The 16,405-nt window shown below is 33.7% G+C and overlaps 2 protein-coding genes across 7 annotated transcripts in view; one reads left to right on the forward strand and one right to left on the reverse strand.

The window, feature by feature from the left end:
- LOC117174282 (WW domain-binding protein 2) overlaps positions 1-16,405 on the forward strand; it is a 315,912-nt gene that overhangs the window by 242,381 nt on the left and 57,126 nt on the right. The window contains exon 6 of one of the 6 annotated variants that reach the window (XM_033363227.1): positions 5,629-5,930. The exons of the other annotated variants lie outside the window; for them this stretch is intronic. Coding sequence (XP_033219118.1) covers positions 5,629-5,652 — 24 coding nt within the window. The 3' untranslated portion in view covers positions 5,653-5,930. Of the gene's footprint in view, positions 1-5,628; positions 5,931-16,405 lie in introns of those variants that run through there. 6 annotated transcript variants of the gene reach the window in all.
- Positions 1,866-16,405, reverse strand: part of LOC117174281 (thyroid adenoma-associated protein) — a 398,068-nt gene continuing 383,528 nt past the window's right edge. The window contains exon 15 of the transcript XR_004467285.1: positions 1,866-2,204. The gene's annotated coding sequence lies outside the window, so the exon portion shown is untranslated. The remainder of the gene's footprint in view (positions 2,205-16,405) is intronic.

Consider the following 16,405-nt stretch of genomic DNA (forward strand, 5'->3'; position numbering starts at 1 on the left):
TCGAGTGAGTGAGTGAGTGATCTGTGTGGTTCTCAAAAATGGTCTTAGTCTGCCAACTATTCTATACTTTAAATAAAACTTGAACTATTAACTATTTCTAACGATTCTTCTCTGTCTATTCCTGATCTGGTAAAATTAAGTAGTCATAAACATAAGCATTAAACAAAATGGTCCTTCGAACTGAATTGAAGATCGTGAAAAAACATTTTAAAATGTTAAATTGGTATTGAAAAGACCAAAGTGAGAAATTTTATTTAGTGAAAGCACAGGAACTAGGTGGAAAATATGACGGCTTGAGGTCACATAGCAAGGATAAGCTGGTCTCTTCGCACGTACTATAATGCAGTCGTGCTTCTCCAAACAGTCTGTACTGTACTCTTTCCTACTGTCATTCTTCACTGAATTGGTCTTTCATTATTCTTCACCTGAAGGAAGAAATAACAGGTTTGCCAGCTGATATTTAGATGATTGTCAACACACTTAATTTCAGACTTCATCGATTTCTAACCTTCTTCAGTGGTAAAATGACAACTTTAATTTACCTATGATGAGAGAGGCTCATCATGGTAAACTAAATAATAATAATTCAGACGATAGTAGTTCAGTGAAGATTTATTGATATTTTATTAATAATTATGCTCTCGCACACTCAAATTTCCTCGCATTGTCAGAGTACTTTAAAACTTAAGTAAATAAGTTCTTTAGTTTGCAAATTAAAACTTTTTAATTTCATCTGAATTATCAGCAATTGTCAATTTAAATTGCTTCTTTTCTTAAAATGGATCCATTATTCTCTGAGTTATCAGAGATTTCTCAGACGATTCTACGCACTGAAACCAATTTTAAGAAAATTGGAAAGGCCAATCTTACAGTGGCTACTGTAAAATCCCGGATAGAACTTCTTGACCAACGCTAGAAGAGATGTGAAACCCTGCATCTGGAGATTAAAGCTAGAACTACGTCGGCTGAGTGTGAGAAATTGGAATATTTCAAAAAATTTAAGTATCTCGCTATTGAAGATGCTTATCTTAATGCGTGAGATTTTTTATATAATCAATTGGTCTTGCTTACTCATGAGACTAAAGCTAATGAAAGTTTAAATCAGTCTCAAATTATTCGTCATGATCCCTTGCCTGTTACACTTCCTCACATCACTTTACCGTAGTTTTCAGAAGACTACAAGGATTGGGAGAATTTTCGCGATTTATTTAATGCTTTGATAATTAAAAACGATTCCCTGTCAAATGTAACAAGATTACACTATTTGAAATTGTCCTTAAAGAGCGAAGCTGAAGGTTTTCTAAGACATGTTTCAATAACTGATGCTAACTTTATCTCCACTTGGAAGTTGCTAAAGATCAGATTTGACAACAAAAGAGCTTTAATCTCAACTCATTTAGAAGCCTTTATCAATCTTCCTAATGTGTCGAATAATATTCTGAAAGACTTAAAACACTTACGCGATAAAACAAATGAGTCATTGGCGGCTCTCAAAAATCTTAAAAGCTTAACAGAAAATTGGAGTGATTTATTTGTTTTTATAATAGTTAAAAAGTTTGATACAAGTACTCTCAAGGAATGGGAGGTGCAGATTTGTTCTAGCACTGATTATTCCACTTATCAGCAACTTGATTCATTTTTGGAGACTCGCATACGTATTTTGGAGGCTATTAAAGCTTCAAACCCTGTTGCGAGTTCTTAAGAAAAGAGTAGGACTTTAAGACAATCGGGAGTTAGGAGCCACAATGAAATTTCTCGCTCAAAGTGTCTCATTTGTAAGGATAATCACTCTTTATTTAAATGTAACCAATTCAAAGCTCTGCCTGTGGACAGGCGTAGGGAACTTGCTACAAATAATCATTGTTGTTATAATTGTCTCACGCTTGGACATCGACCACGTAATTGTGTTAGTAGATTCAAATGTTACAAATACGGTAGGAGACATAATTCCCTGCTGCATTCAGATGATTATAATTCAAATCCCACCTTACCACCAATTAACTCTGCATCGGTTAATTCTCAATTGGCAGTTTCAGGTTCTCTCACGTCACAATCAAATGATCCCGGCAATTCCACCCAGAAGGTGGAGGTGAATCATGTTTCGCTTAAAGAAGCAGACGATAAAGTTTCGTTTCATTTTCTGAATAATCATCCAAATTTATCGTGCTCAACCTTTCTCGCTACGGTTGTTATTTCCTTCCAACCTGAAAATGAAAGAAAAAACATATTTAGAGTTTTGCTGGACCAATGATCTGAATGTTGTTTTATTACCGAGAGAGCAATGAAAATATTAAGTCCACACTACAAAAAGGTTAAAGCAGTAGTATATGGGGTTGAAGGAGTTAATATTGGTTCTTCAAGAAAGTAAGCAGAATTTAATTTAATTCTCACACAAAAGAACTGTCCTAAAGTCCACATCCAAGCTTTAGTATTGTTACACCTTACATCATATACTCCTCCTGTAAGATCTAACGTGGGGAATGAAGATCAATTAAAAGAGTTAGGGTTAGCTGATCCAAATCTCTTTAGCTCCCATCAAGTTGATTTGATTTTAGGAGCCGATAATGTGGCTCATCTTTACTTCCTGATCTCCAACAGGGTGTATTGGGTTCTCTTACTGCGCAAAGTACCGTTTTTTGTTGGATATTATCTGGGCCGGTTTCAGTCACAAATAAAATAGAAATTAACGTTCCAGTTACAGTACATCAGGCTATTTCAGCATAAGTCTTGCATGAAGACTTAACCAGGTTTTGGGAGTTGGAGGAAGTTCCATTTAAAAATACTTTGACAGATGACGAAATGTTTTGTAATAAGCATTTCGCCAGGAATTAATAACGAACAAAAGACGAACGTTACATGATACGCTTACCTTTCAAAAACGGTCCTCTCATAAAAATAGGTGCATCCCTGGTGAGAGCTAAGATCGTTTTGAATAAAGTAATTCGTCGTTTATCGGAGAAATCGGAATTATTATTACAATACTCCAGTTTCTTATCAGAATATGAAAGCCTTGTACACATGGAACTTCTTCAAGAAAAGGAATTGGATAGTTTTCCACAAACTGTGTATTTGCCTCATCACTCTATCTTAAGAAAAAGTATTTCCATTACTAAGTTGAGGGTTGTTTTCAACGCTTTCAGTTTAACTTCCAATAATTCTTTCTTGAATTCTCATCTTCACATCGGTTCCAAGTTTCGTAATGATTTGATTTCAATCATTATGAATTGGAAATCACATCGCTTTGGTTATATGGCTGACATTGAAAAAATGTTTAAAAAAATTCTAGTTGACCCTCAGGATTGCGACTATCAAAGAATTGTCGAGATTTCTCCTGATAAAAGGATTGTCGCTTATAGATTTTTAACCATTACTTACGGTACTGCCTGTGCTCCTCATTTGGCTAACAAAGTGGTTAAGCAGTTAGCTTATGATGAAGGAAATAGAGTTCCTTTAGCCCAAACTATATTAGAAAATAATATTTACGTCGATGATGTTTTGTTTAGTGCAGAAAGTCAGATTGAGGCTAAACGGGCGCGAGCTCAAGTAACACTGTTATTAGAAGCTGGCGGTTTCCATTTGAGAAAATGGGCCGCAAATGAATTCGAACTATTGGAAGATTGTCCTTCGGGAGAACCCGAACGTGCTATCGAATTTCCGTTAGCGAAAGATGCTCAGCTGAAGGTTCTAGATTTATTTCGGGATCCTAAGTCCAATTCATTCCTTTTTAAAGTGACTTCTTCTTTAGTCGAAAATCCAACAAAACGAATTTCTCTTTCATTAATAGTTAAGTTGTATGATCCTATGGGTTGGATAACTCCAGTAATAACAGTGGCGAAAATGTTAATGTAAGAACTTTGGCTGCGTAAACTCGACTAGGACGACAGACTACCTGATGATCTTAAAATTCAATGATTAAATGATCATGTTTCTCTGGAAAAATTAGAAACACCTAAAGTCCCCACATGGACACGACAACTGCAGATAAACTCTGAATTCAAGTTTCATGGCTTTTCTGACGCTTCGTCAAAAGCTTATTCAGCTTCCGTTTACATTAGAATTCTTAGTGCAGATTTAAAACAGGCTCATGTTTGCCTACTAATGGCTAAATCTAAAGTAGCTCCTGTTAAATATGTATCAGTTCCTCGTTTGGAGTTGTGTGAAGCTGCTTTGCTAAGTAAGACACATAAGTTTGTCATGGAAACTATGTCATTGGAGAAAATACCTGTTTACTGTCACACAGATTCCGTAACAGTTTTGGCTTGGCTAGGAAAACGTCCTTCCAATTGGCCTGTGTTTGTTGTCAATAGAGTTTCCCTAATTCATGAGCTGTTACCTCGCGCGAAATGGCGATAAATTTCTACTAAAGATCATCCAGCCGAATACGCTACACGGGGACTCACGCCCGAAAAATCGATAAGGCATTTCTCATGGTGGCAAGTTCCACCTTCGTTAACTTTTCATTCCTCAAAATGGCCTGAATATCGCCACGCAGCCACCGCCCAATCAGATTTAGAACAGCAGCCACTAGAGAGTCATCATGTTTTGAGTGTGATGAAAAGTCCATTTAACTTGATGCTTAAATTCTCCGATTACTCAGATTTGTCTGTTACCAGTAAGAGCGAAAGAAATGAGCGAAATCTGAACAACTATTATTAATTACATTTATAAGAAATTATTCTGTAAACTTAGTAGATTATGGCGGGCGGCTAGCAGTATTAAATTTTTGTAGCATTTATACTGTTTCTTTACAGCGGGCAGCATTTGCGTTTTTGACAAATACTCGATTAAGCACTTATTATTTTTTCTTTTCATCGTGCAGTTACCACTCACGAGGCAGGCGGTATATTTAAAGTTGTGATGTTTCGTCTTTATGAGATTTTCTGCGATTGAAAATTGTTCAATTTATCAACATCGCTTATTTCAAAGCTATTTTTATTTTCCTAATTATTTAAACGAATATTTGAAGTCACGTGAGGTCTCCGTCTGAGTGTGTGATGATAGCCTTGTCGCTTGAGAAAAACCGTGTGCGAGCAGCAGTGAATCGCGGCGGTTCGTTGTCCGATCTTTACGGATCATTAAAGTGATTAACTCAATAAAGACGTTAAATATTACATCTTACAAGGATGTCTATATATATCGAGTGAGTGAGTGATCTGTGTGGTTCTCAAAAATGGTCTTAGTCTGCCAAGTATTCTATACATTAAATAAAACTTGAACTATTAACTATTTCTAACGATTCTTCTCTGTCCATTCCTGACCTGACAAAATTAATTAGTCATAAACATAAACATTAAACAGTAACTATGTAGTATTCAATGATTTTAACTCAGTCATTCCATCAACAACAATAGCAGTAAAGTTTTCCAATGTAGGAATTTTAGAAGAAATAGATCCTGCTACTTCTTTCTTAGGTACCTGTTTCAAATCTGATTTAACTGCTATTCGCCTGAAACCGTCTGGTTTGAATATTTCACTCAGAATTCCAGTAAGTAGGTAGCTCAGAACAACGGCCAAATCAATATCATTGCGCTTGGTGGATATGACAAGCGCTCTTTGGTAAACAATTTCTCGCAGAATAGATTTTTTGCACTTCTGTCTATTTATTTTAATTAATCATTGTTTTTTCAGATCGCTAAATGTTTTCAAAGATGACTGAGTGATTGAATCGTAGAATCCTTTGCGGCTGGAAGGGTTTTTCTGCAGTCGGTCGGAGATAAATTGGTGGATTAATGTACTTCAAGGTCATTTAATTACGCGTAGAGTTAATAAAATTTTACATTGAGGGACTACTTGGTTTTTAATGAAATATATAGTATGTTTTAGTTATTTAAATTGTTTTACAGAAATTCCACTTTTCGAACTAAGTCAAAGAAAGTCATATTAGGAAAATTTACTAAAGTTATTTAATAAAAACTATTATTTTTAATGTATATCATTTGAGATAATTTTGGAAGCGAATAAGAGGGACGAGCTGTTCGTATCGCTCGAGGAGGTAAATATAATGTACAACGTATTACGTGCTTCAAGTCGTGCTAGACGGCTTAATTTTCACCATACAGCATTCTAATATAGGTCATTTTCTGCAGAAAAATATGCTTTATGACATCCACTCAAGTTATTTTTGATAAAATTTATAGTTTACAAGCTATAAATTTGAAAATTACAAAGTTAGAATTTTTAAATTGAAAAAACGTAATTTAACGTGGTCTATTTAGACATATTATTGTTTTTTATAACTTCATTCAACTATATATAGTGTACGCGTATCCTATGAATGTATTTCGACAAGATTATGATATCTTACTAGACTTCAGACAATTTTTTTTTACCAAAAAAAGTCATGAAGATAAATTGTTCGTATTTTTATGTACTATAAATAGCCGTACATAGAGTTTTCAAATGCCTATAAAAAAGTGGTCTAAACAATTTTGAATATGTTCTAAATTTTTGATGGTATCCTCGTGACTTTTTTTCTTATCGTGCATTGTTTGCTAATAATGTTTATGTTCTTTTTTTTTTTGAATTTTGAAATGGTATAAAACTGGTAATTTTTTTATCGAAAAAGTCATAGGGATAAATTGTTCGTATTAGCGTGTACTATAAATAACCGTATATCGAATTGTCAAATATTAAAAACAAAATATATTAAAAAGCTTACTGAAGTTAGATTTGGTTGAGAATGATTTTCGCGCGCGTCTGTTTGCCACAAAATACGAGAGATGTGGTCGAACTCCCTAATCCCAAAGCAGAAACTAGGGCATGATTTCTTTACTATATGTATCCTGCTTTATAGGGAAAAGCTTAAATAGGGACCGTAGCTTATGTTCGCATAGTCGAAGGAGGACAAGACAAAGGTCTGACAAAGAAGCAATTTGACCCTGATTGAGAGTGAGCGGCGGCAAGGGTATAGTTTCCTCCGACGTATATATGCAGCTATGATTTTTAAGAACGCGTGCTCCTCAAAACTCTAACTTGACTGCAGAGTGATATTAAAGTTTTTTTACCTGCTCAGTGATAGATAGTTGGACGCCATCGATGGTGAAACAGGGAAAACATACACTTTTCATGTTGCTTATTTGCAAATGGCAGATTTATCTGGTATTATCACTAAAGCGTGCTCCCTTTCCCATTTAGCTATATATTTTAATGCTAAATTGAGGAGTAAGACACTTTTTTCTGAGAGACCGTCTCCAAGAAAGCTAACTATTTAAACGAGGGCTCTGGTAGATCCCTGGCGGACCAAAGGAACCGAAAGGAGCCTCTACAAAATAGCCTTAAAGACCCTATTAAGTCCCCCTTCAGTTCCTTCTTAAAAAACTAAAAAAATTCAACAAAAAAAAAACAGCAAGATCAACTTTTAAATTGTTGAAATTCGGATTCTACATTAAAATTTGCATTAGAAACTCACGAAGTAATCGCAATACTTGTTCTTGCAGCCGTAAAAACATAAAAAAATAAAATACCTGTCGTTTACATGGGCCGAAGGCGGCTTCAAGTGCATATTCTTTTAGTAGCACTTAGTAAGCGTTCCGTCGGTAACTTTAAGAATTTTGTCTGGATGCTAGCGCCACGCAGTGAAAATCTCAGGCAACAACGCTGCGATGTAAGTAAGAGCAGTCAAACAGTGTCCTTGAGGTTACGAGAAGAGATATCAGAACTAAAGGTAAAGGATTTGTTTAAATTCTCATTTGTTATATTATTCTTATCGCAGAAGGTATTAAATTTGTGTAAAATTAGACATATAAATTGCTACATGTAATTATTTACATTTATTTGCCAATTTTGAATGTTATTTTTAAACTTAGCGTGCAAGCTACTACTTAAGCTATTATGGATGCGCTTGAAAACACATGTAGCAGAAGTTAATGAGATTTTTTAACATTTTTAATTCTGCAACAAAATTATTTCGGTTCCTTCGGTCCTCCAGGGTTCATTGATGTATATTGAAAACAAGCGAGGGCTGAGGCTCGCTGGTTCCTATTTGAGGTGAAATTGTCAAATTAGGACAACGCATTCCTAGTCAATCATTCTGATTCCAACCTGACCAAAAGCAGATTGTGGTCTATAGTTGCGAACGCTCGCGTTAGATCTAGCAGCACTATAAAAGCGATTTCTAAACAATCTAAGGCACTCCCTATCTCGTCTGTCACATGTAAGAGTGTTGTGGTTGCCGAATACTCCTTTCTGAAACCAGAGTGAAAGAGTGTTGCTGACTTAAACAAAGTATTGATAATCTGCACAAGGGAAGGCAGTCACGAAGGGACACATAAGAGGATTGCAGTGCTGTTAAAACTGTCAGTTCCAGTGGCCGTCGATTTAATAGATATGATTGCCTTATTGGAACATCAAAGTTTTTATTTTATTTACGTTGATGTTGGGGTCCATGCTCTTTGTGCGAGCATTTAGATTGTTCAGCATTCGGTGCAAGTCTTCGATTGACTCTTTCATAACAACCTTATGATCTGCGAACGCTAACCCACATACCCTTACTTTTTCGAGTACCAGGCCTTCTTCGTCGAAAATGGCTACTCTTAAACACTTGTCCATAAATAATATAAACATCCATAGGCACATTACGCGTCCTTGTCTAAAACCTTGCATAACATCGAAACAGCCACTCAATTTCCCATCGACCCTTACACTCGCTATGCTACTCATATATTTTGCTTTTATAGCTTGTAGGAGCCATCCATTGACACCGTACTCTTTCAGGACTTCCCAAAGTTTAATTTTATTCATCTTATCAAAAGCTTTTTCTAGGTCAACAAACGCACAGAAAACTTTTTTCTTACCCTCAAAATTTGTTCTGTGGTCTGTCTTAAGCAAAATATTAGATCCCGACATGATCTTTTTGGCATAAACCGTCTTTGGATTTCCCAAATCTTTTCTTTTTTTCATTTAATTAGGATACGAATAAGTATTTTTGAGTATATTTCACTTACGGTACTTAATAAGCTAATCCCTCTGTAATTATTGCAGTCGCTTTGATCTCCCTTTCTTTTATATATTGGTACGATAATCACTTTTTTTCAATCGCCTTGGACTTCTCCCATATCAATTCATAAATTTATTGATTCGCACAATCTATGTGGTATATACTCGTTACCGTTTTTAAGCATTTCATCGTTAATACTGTCTACACCTGCAGCCTCACCGGTTTTAAAGTTCTTAATTATATTTTTTCAATTGACTCCTCTAACGCATTGTGTTCTACATGGCAGTTGTGGTGTCCTATAGCTTTTTCTCCGAATAGTCCTCTAAAATAGTCTCTCAAAGTTTCTAGTATCCCGTCTGCATCATATAACGTTTCACATTTACTATTTCTTATGTTGACAAATTCTTTACTTTTACGTCCCTTTATTTTTTATAAAGCGAATATAGTTCGCGGAAGTTCGTCACTAGGACTTGGCACCAATACAGTAAAAGAGATACTCGTCAATTTCCAAAGTTTATTAATAATGAGTTCTTATTATAATAAATTTCTGAATTCAAATTGTTCACAAAGTCTGTCGACAATTTATAAAGAGTTCTCAAACTTGTCGGTCAGTCAAACTTTTGATTGGCATACATAGGCTCCGTCCCCTGTGAGTTAATTTCTAAAATTCTAGCTTTAACACCATGCTGGATATTCTGAAGTTCATCTAGTGATAAACGGAGATCCATCTTGTCTGCACGATTCCTGGCAAGCTTGGGGCGAGCGTGCGTAATCGTAGTTTGCTCGTAGTTTTGTTTCGATTACATAAAAACAGATAGATAGAGTCGAAATATATTAGAGATATATATTTTTATGCCTGAAGTGTCCCTTTGCAGTGGTTGAATCTCGCTCTAGTTTTGTTTTCGCAACTCATTCCTTTCTCTGGGTAATTATTATTATTATTATTCCCAAATCAAGTGACAGGTTTTTGTAATCGGCAAGAAACACATCGTCACAATACTTATACAAAGGAGATATATTAAAATTAAATATATTATTTTAAATTAATTTTACAACATTCAAAATGTTAACTTTTAAAATTTGTATCACATTCTATTAGCAGCACAGAATTTTAGAAGCTATTCAGGTCACTTTGTGTGATTACTAAAACTAGATAAATAAAATTAATTTTGACAAATCTTACTTTTATACAAAAAATGTATAGTTTTTATTTCAATAAAACCACGAGGGTGGAGCTTGCTTAGTAACTTCCGGTAACAGATCCGATTCCCAGTCCAAGTCAACCTGAGGTTCTTTCTAGAGATTTTCAATATATTTTTCTTGAAACTGAACTTCTATATCGTTGGTGAATGGAAGCCTCGCTGGAGTAAAATGACTGGATAACGTGCTATAAACAAATTTAAATGCAATATGTAAGTACGCATTGATATCCTTGTATTTAACGATAATTAACTTTTAAAAGTATTGTGTTACCTGATTTATAAGTAGTTTCATCAATTTTGCAGTAAGCTTTAACGAAATTTTACGTAGGACGTACCGCGATTAAATCGTACGTTAACGTTGGATAATATTGGCTATGACAGGATAAATCTGATAAATGTGCTATTTAAAATTTGTGCTAATTTTGTAGTTTCAATTTATATAAGGTGTAACTGTATTGAAAAAATCTAAAATCGGATTCAGGCCTATAAGATAAATAAAACATTTAGCATGTCGGTTTTGCAAATATTTAAAATTTAATCCACTTAAAATGTACTACATCCAACAAGTGGACAGTGAAAACAGTTAAAAAATAGAATTGTAAGAATTTATAAATCGTGTTTCTTGGGCTTAGCACTAGTTAACGAAGAGGTTGAAATTATGATTTGTGTGCCACTTTTTGAAATAGACTGCAACGATTAATTATTTAGAATGATATTAATAGTTAAAATTGTTTCTATTTTTAGACTTTTACAAGAAAGCATAATACGACTAAATCACTGTCAGCGATATTGAACTCGAGATTAAAAACCTGAAAGCAGAACAAATTGATAACAGATTTGGGCCCACGAAACCTCGCATTCCCAAACACTGCCTCCGCGTCTAATACTCCGCATCCAATTTCTTTGCATATTTCCATGCTCGATTCTCCGTAATAATCCCTAAACTCGTGCTTTCCGTCTCCCTCTTGACAATATAATTTTTGTTATTCCTTGCCAACCCCAGTATCCACTTTACATACCTGTTCTTTATCTTATTCACCTCCGACTTTCTTTTCACCCCCACATCTCTACTCCATAATATAAGACGCTCGTCACTAGCGACTCGAAGAATTTAATTCTCCTTCCAAAAAAACCTGCAAACAACTTCTTTTTCAGCCCCCACAACGGCTCCATCGCCCAATTTTGCCCCTCTCACTCTCTGTCTCTCTCTCTCTCTCTCTTTTATATGATCCTCCACTGCGCCATGGCTCCGAAACAGGAAGCTTCCAACTGCTGCACCGTCTTTCCCTTCCACTTCTACTCACCAGGCTTATCCCTTCGATCTCCTTTCCTGAACATCATTACCTTGGACTTTTCTAAATCCATCTCTAGCCTATTCTTATCCAGCCATTTTCTAAACCTTTTCATCATCTCCTTCAAGACCTCCTCGCTCTTTGCTAGCAGCAATCTGTCATCTGCGTAAGCAAGTGATTATATTCTAACCCCTCCTACCTTAACTCCTCCTACCACTCCGGCCTCTGGCTTACTACCCATATCCGAGATTAAAATTGGAAAAAGCAGCGTTGGTCTTAGCGGAAACCCTTGCCTCAACTGCGTATCCACCTAGAAACCCTCCGAAAACTGTAGTCAAGTATTTGCGAGGTGTAAGAAAAGGTATTCTAATTAACCCGTTAATTCAAACCCCCTGCAGCTACAAATAAATAATAATATGCAAATTGTATTACTACTTTCGTGGAAAATGATATTAATTTTAAGCACTTGGAAAAAATATAAGAAGAAAAATATTTCCATGATAAAATATTTACTTGTAACAAAATTAATAATTGAAGTGTGGTTTACAACAGTGCATTATACGTCCCTTGACATAAGGGTAATCTAATATGTGAATATAGGTACAAAATTATCCTTATGACAAGTGGCGTACAATGCACTATTGTAGAGCGTGCTTCAATCGCTTTTGTTTTCACAATTAAAAAATTATTTTTTTACGAAGTATTACACACTGAAAAAAATTTGTATGATGATTTCTGCGGTTTACTTTCAATTAAAATCTACGTTCAGACTGTTAACTCCTTGTTCTTTTTTAAAGTTCTTTTCGTCATTTTCCATTTATTACTAATGTTGATACTAATTTATAATAAAATTTATTCATTTTAATGTGTACTTCAATTGCTGTAAGTAATAATATCAATAAACGTGATCATTCATCAATAAGAACATTAATTACAATTTCAAATTTAAACATCATGCGGGCACACGGGTCGCTCCGTGATTACTATTTTTTTAATAAGTACAGGAAGAAAAAAACGAAATGATGGATGAATAGTGAAAACTTTCATGTTTTATTAAGGAGCATAATTACATGATTCTTAAAGTTTTATATATTTTAGAAACGTACATCTTGAAAATACTGAAAATTCGTCTCAGGCTTACTTAATGGTATAGCTCTTCGAAATGTGCACCATATGAATTGGCACAGTAATTGACCCTTTTGTAAACAATAAAATATACGCTCTCTTGCACTAGCAGAAATGTCGTGAACCGCTTTCTCAATAGCTACTTTGAGTTGTTCTAGGTTTTTGGGTTCATCGGCGTAACATAGACTTACAAAATTTGTACATTAAAAACCCAATTAGTTCGGTAAATGAAAGACATTACTGCATTTAGATAAAGTTTATAATCATTTTAGGATTTAATAAAAAACAGAACTATAAATATTACAAAAAGCTTATGTAAAATCACAAGTCGAAAAGTGAAAATTCTGATATGTAATAATTGATATAAGGGTTGTATTATTTTCGTACCAGTAAATCATAAAATAACCCAAAGTAATGTACATTTTTATTAAATGAATGATATAAAGTTTATTTTCGTGTGATATTAACGATTCACTTACAGGAAAGTATAGATTGCAGAATTTTTGAGAGATTTTGACTTTTATTATGAGAGGAATTGCACAACAGTAAGGTAAAATGAGAATCGCTAGGGACGTCAAAATTACCAGGGTTGACGTTTATAGGCATGTGATACTTAGAAAATTATCGATTTTACCAGTTATAGGTTCCCCCGGCTTTTTTTCTAGAATAATAAATATTTTGTCCTAAAAATTTGGGAAATGATAGCGAACATGCTAATAGACGTCCCCGCACAATTCTTTTGTGAGTTAATTAAAAAAATTAGATTTTGCTAAATCTGATTAATTTGCATGGCGCTTAGGAATTAGTATCGATTTTATTAGTGTTAGATTCCCCCGGCTTTTTTTCTAGATCAATAAATATTTTGTCTTCAAAATAGCGAACATGTTAACGTGCGTCCCTGCACACTTTTTTTGTGGGTTAATTCCAAAAAATTGTGATTTTTCTAAAAACGTGCGTGTTTATTTCGAGGTTATGTGTTACAATTCTCCCGAGCGTTACTTCCAAACTACACAATCTGTTCAACCAAAAACTTTGGACCTACAAATAAATATAGTAACTAATGTCCCGGAACTAACCTTGTTTGTAGGCAATCAAGAAAGTTTATTTCATAAATAATTTCCAAATTATCGGAATGACAGAGCTGAAAGACAAGCCTAACCCTAAAATAATGCACATCATGCATAACATTTTTATTTAGCACAATACATTTTTTTGTTATTACCCCTCAAAAAAGAGTCCGGGGACATCCGTTATGATATTTGATAGCATCTCCGAATACAGTTTTAAGAAATTTTCATTTTTGTGAAAAAAAAGCCGGGGAAACTGTACCCGATTGACCACACGACGAAGTATAACATGTCCTTGACGCCAAGTCCCCCGTACGGGCTTTAACATTTTGAAGTTTCGATTAATATTGTAGGACTTAAGAAAATATTCAAATATATAGATTAGTTTTACCTTTCTGATTTTATCCCTTAAATTATTTAGACAAAAACTAAATCAAAGCTGAAAGCCCTCTGAACACGAAAAACTCATCCTGCCAAGGCTCAAGGTAACAGAATTATGCCGCCGAGGTATTTCTTTGCCGAATTTATTTGCTTTCGCTGCAATGTTATAGACGGTAGACTACCGTAAGAAGAGGAGGCTTCATCTTTGTTGCGGGCGATGGCTGCTGCGTGGGTGCGGTGCGGCGGGGAAGGCGGCTGAGCCTCATTGGAAACTGTAAAAGGATCACAGAACGATTTTTACAACAACAAAAAATGATTGCTTCAAATATTATCATCTCCTATTACTCCTGAATAACTGAAAAGTTAATTGTTAATAAAATAAAAGTGAATTATTATTATCCTAGGTATACTCATGCATAGATGCACACAGGAGCACAAACATAAGGACGCTTTTTTGTATCTCAAGAACATTAAAGAACTGATTATCGCGGACATTATTGAAAATTTAATAAAGCATTGAACTTTACATTGTCCCTGCAATACATGATTAAACAACATGCAAATTGCTTTAATCCAGGACTAATTTCATGGAGAATTTTCAGGTGATTAATTTTAGCTCAGACATAATTGAAATTAGGAGAACTTCTAGCCTCATCAAAGAAAAGAGTTCATCGTATACTTTTGTACGTCATATAATACTCTATAATGCACATACAATTAAGGTATTATAATGTATTATAATAATAATCTGTTCTTTCATACTTTCAGGGCTCTACTACATAAATGAAATAGATAAAAATTCTGAAATTTTCACAGAATCTCTGCATTGCGTCCTTCTATCGTGTCTCAGTTTTTGAAAAAAAATGGTCAGAACCGTTTAGGCGTTATGCTCAAATATGTTAAATTTTCAATACCTTGGGATAGGCTTTACGTGCATAAGATGCGATTTTGGATTTTACTTATGTCAACTTCGAAATGGTCAGCACTTTTCTAACTAGACCAAACTTTGGATAACGCTCTAATAAATCTACAGTCCTAATTTCAAAAAAATTCGCAAAAAACAATTTTATCCATATAATACCATAATATACATATACAGTTTGTATACCAACGAATAAAAGTAAAATATCGCTGTCCTGAATAAATTCTAAATATTTATGTATAGATACATACATACATGCATACATACGTACATCATACATGCATACATAAATACTTACATAAATACATAGTGTAGACATGAGTTTTTATTTCATAAATTTAATATTTACATCGAGGTCAAGTATCATTTAGGGTGTCTAGTGACATTGAAATCATTGCAACCAGGAAAAGTCCTTTAATTTGTAATTCTTTAATTTATCGATATATAATTTATCTCTTGTTCATGATAGGTTCATTATCATAATATTCATTATAGGTTTCAATTAACAGACTTCAAGATTGTGAATAACCTCATAAATTTTTAATTTCTGCTCTGTTGAAATAAACTATTAAATTTACAAAATATTTAAAGGCACTTCAACTTTTCACAAAGATTTCACGGATTTCAAAGACTTCAAAAATGCCCGCACACCATATTTCGAAGATTTCACAAATATTTTAGACGATTCAAAAGGTTGCACATAATTTTAGAAGATTTCAAATAATTTCGCATAAATTTCCAAAACATTTCAAACAGTTTCAAATTTTTACCAAATTGTTAAATTTTTAAGTAAAAAGACGATTTTCATAAAAAACAATGCAATGTCAAACTAAAATGATAAATATTTAAAAAAAAATAATTTTCTAAAAATGTTTTAAATTTAAACAAAGTAGTTGATTTTCTAGCCAAAAAAATACGAATTCTCTATAAAAATTATAATAGGTGTTATCCCAACCAAATAAGTTTGAATTTGAAATAAAAGACAGATCAACTCAACTAAGAACGAGGAATTAAAAAAAAAAGGTTAAATACTGAATTAAGACAGATTAATTTTCTACCAAATCGTTTAATTCACAACTAAAAATGGCATAATTACAGTTTTAGTTAAAAAAATGTTTCTAAATCGAACAAACAATATTGTAAAAAAAATAGTTAAATTTGCAACCAAAGAGGAGAATGTTCACCTAAATGACAAATATTTCAAAAAATTTAATTTTTAACAAAACTATTCAAAAGATAATATTTCTACCAAGAAACTTATTTTCTAAAGCTAAGATAGTTTAACAACAGAAAATGATTTTTTAAATAAGTAATTTAGCTTTAGACGAAGTAGCAGATTTATAAAAAAACGATTTTCAGAAAAGAAACATGTAATAGATAATGTTTCAACAAAAAATATTTTAATAAAAATAAAAAGGAGTGGAATTCAATATAAATAGTTGAATTTAACAGTTGATTTAAGTAAAAAGAAATCCATAAAA

The sequence above is a fragment of the Belonocnema kinseyi genome, chromosome 6 (assembly GCF_010883055.1).
Source record: "Belonocnema kinseyi isolate 2016_QV_RU_SX_M_011 chromosome 6, B_treatae_v1, whole genome shotgun sequence".
Classification (NCBI taxonomy): domain Eukaryota; kingdom Metazoa; phylum Arthropoda; class Insecta; order Hymenoptera; family Cynipidae; genus Belonocnema; species Belonocnema kinseyi.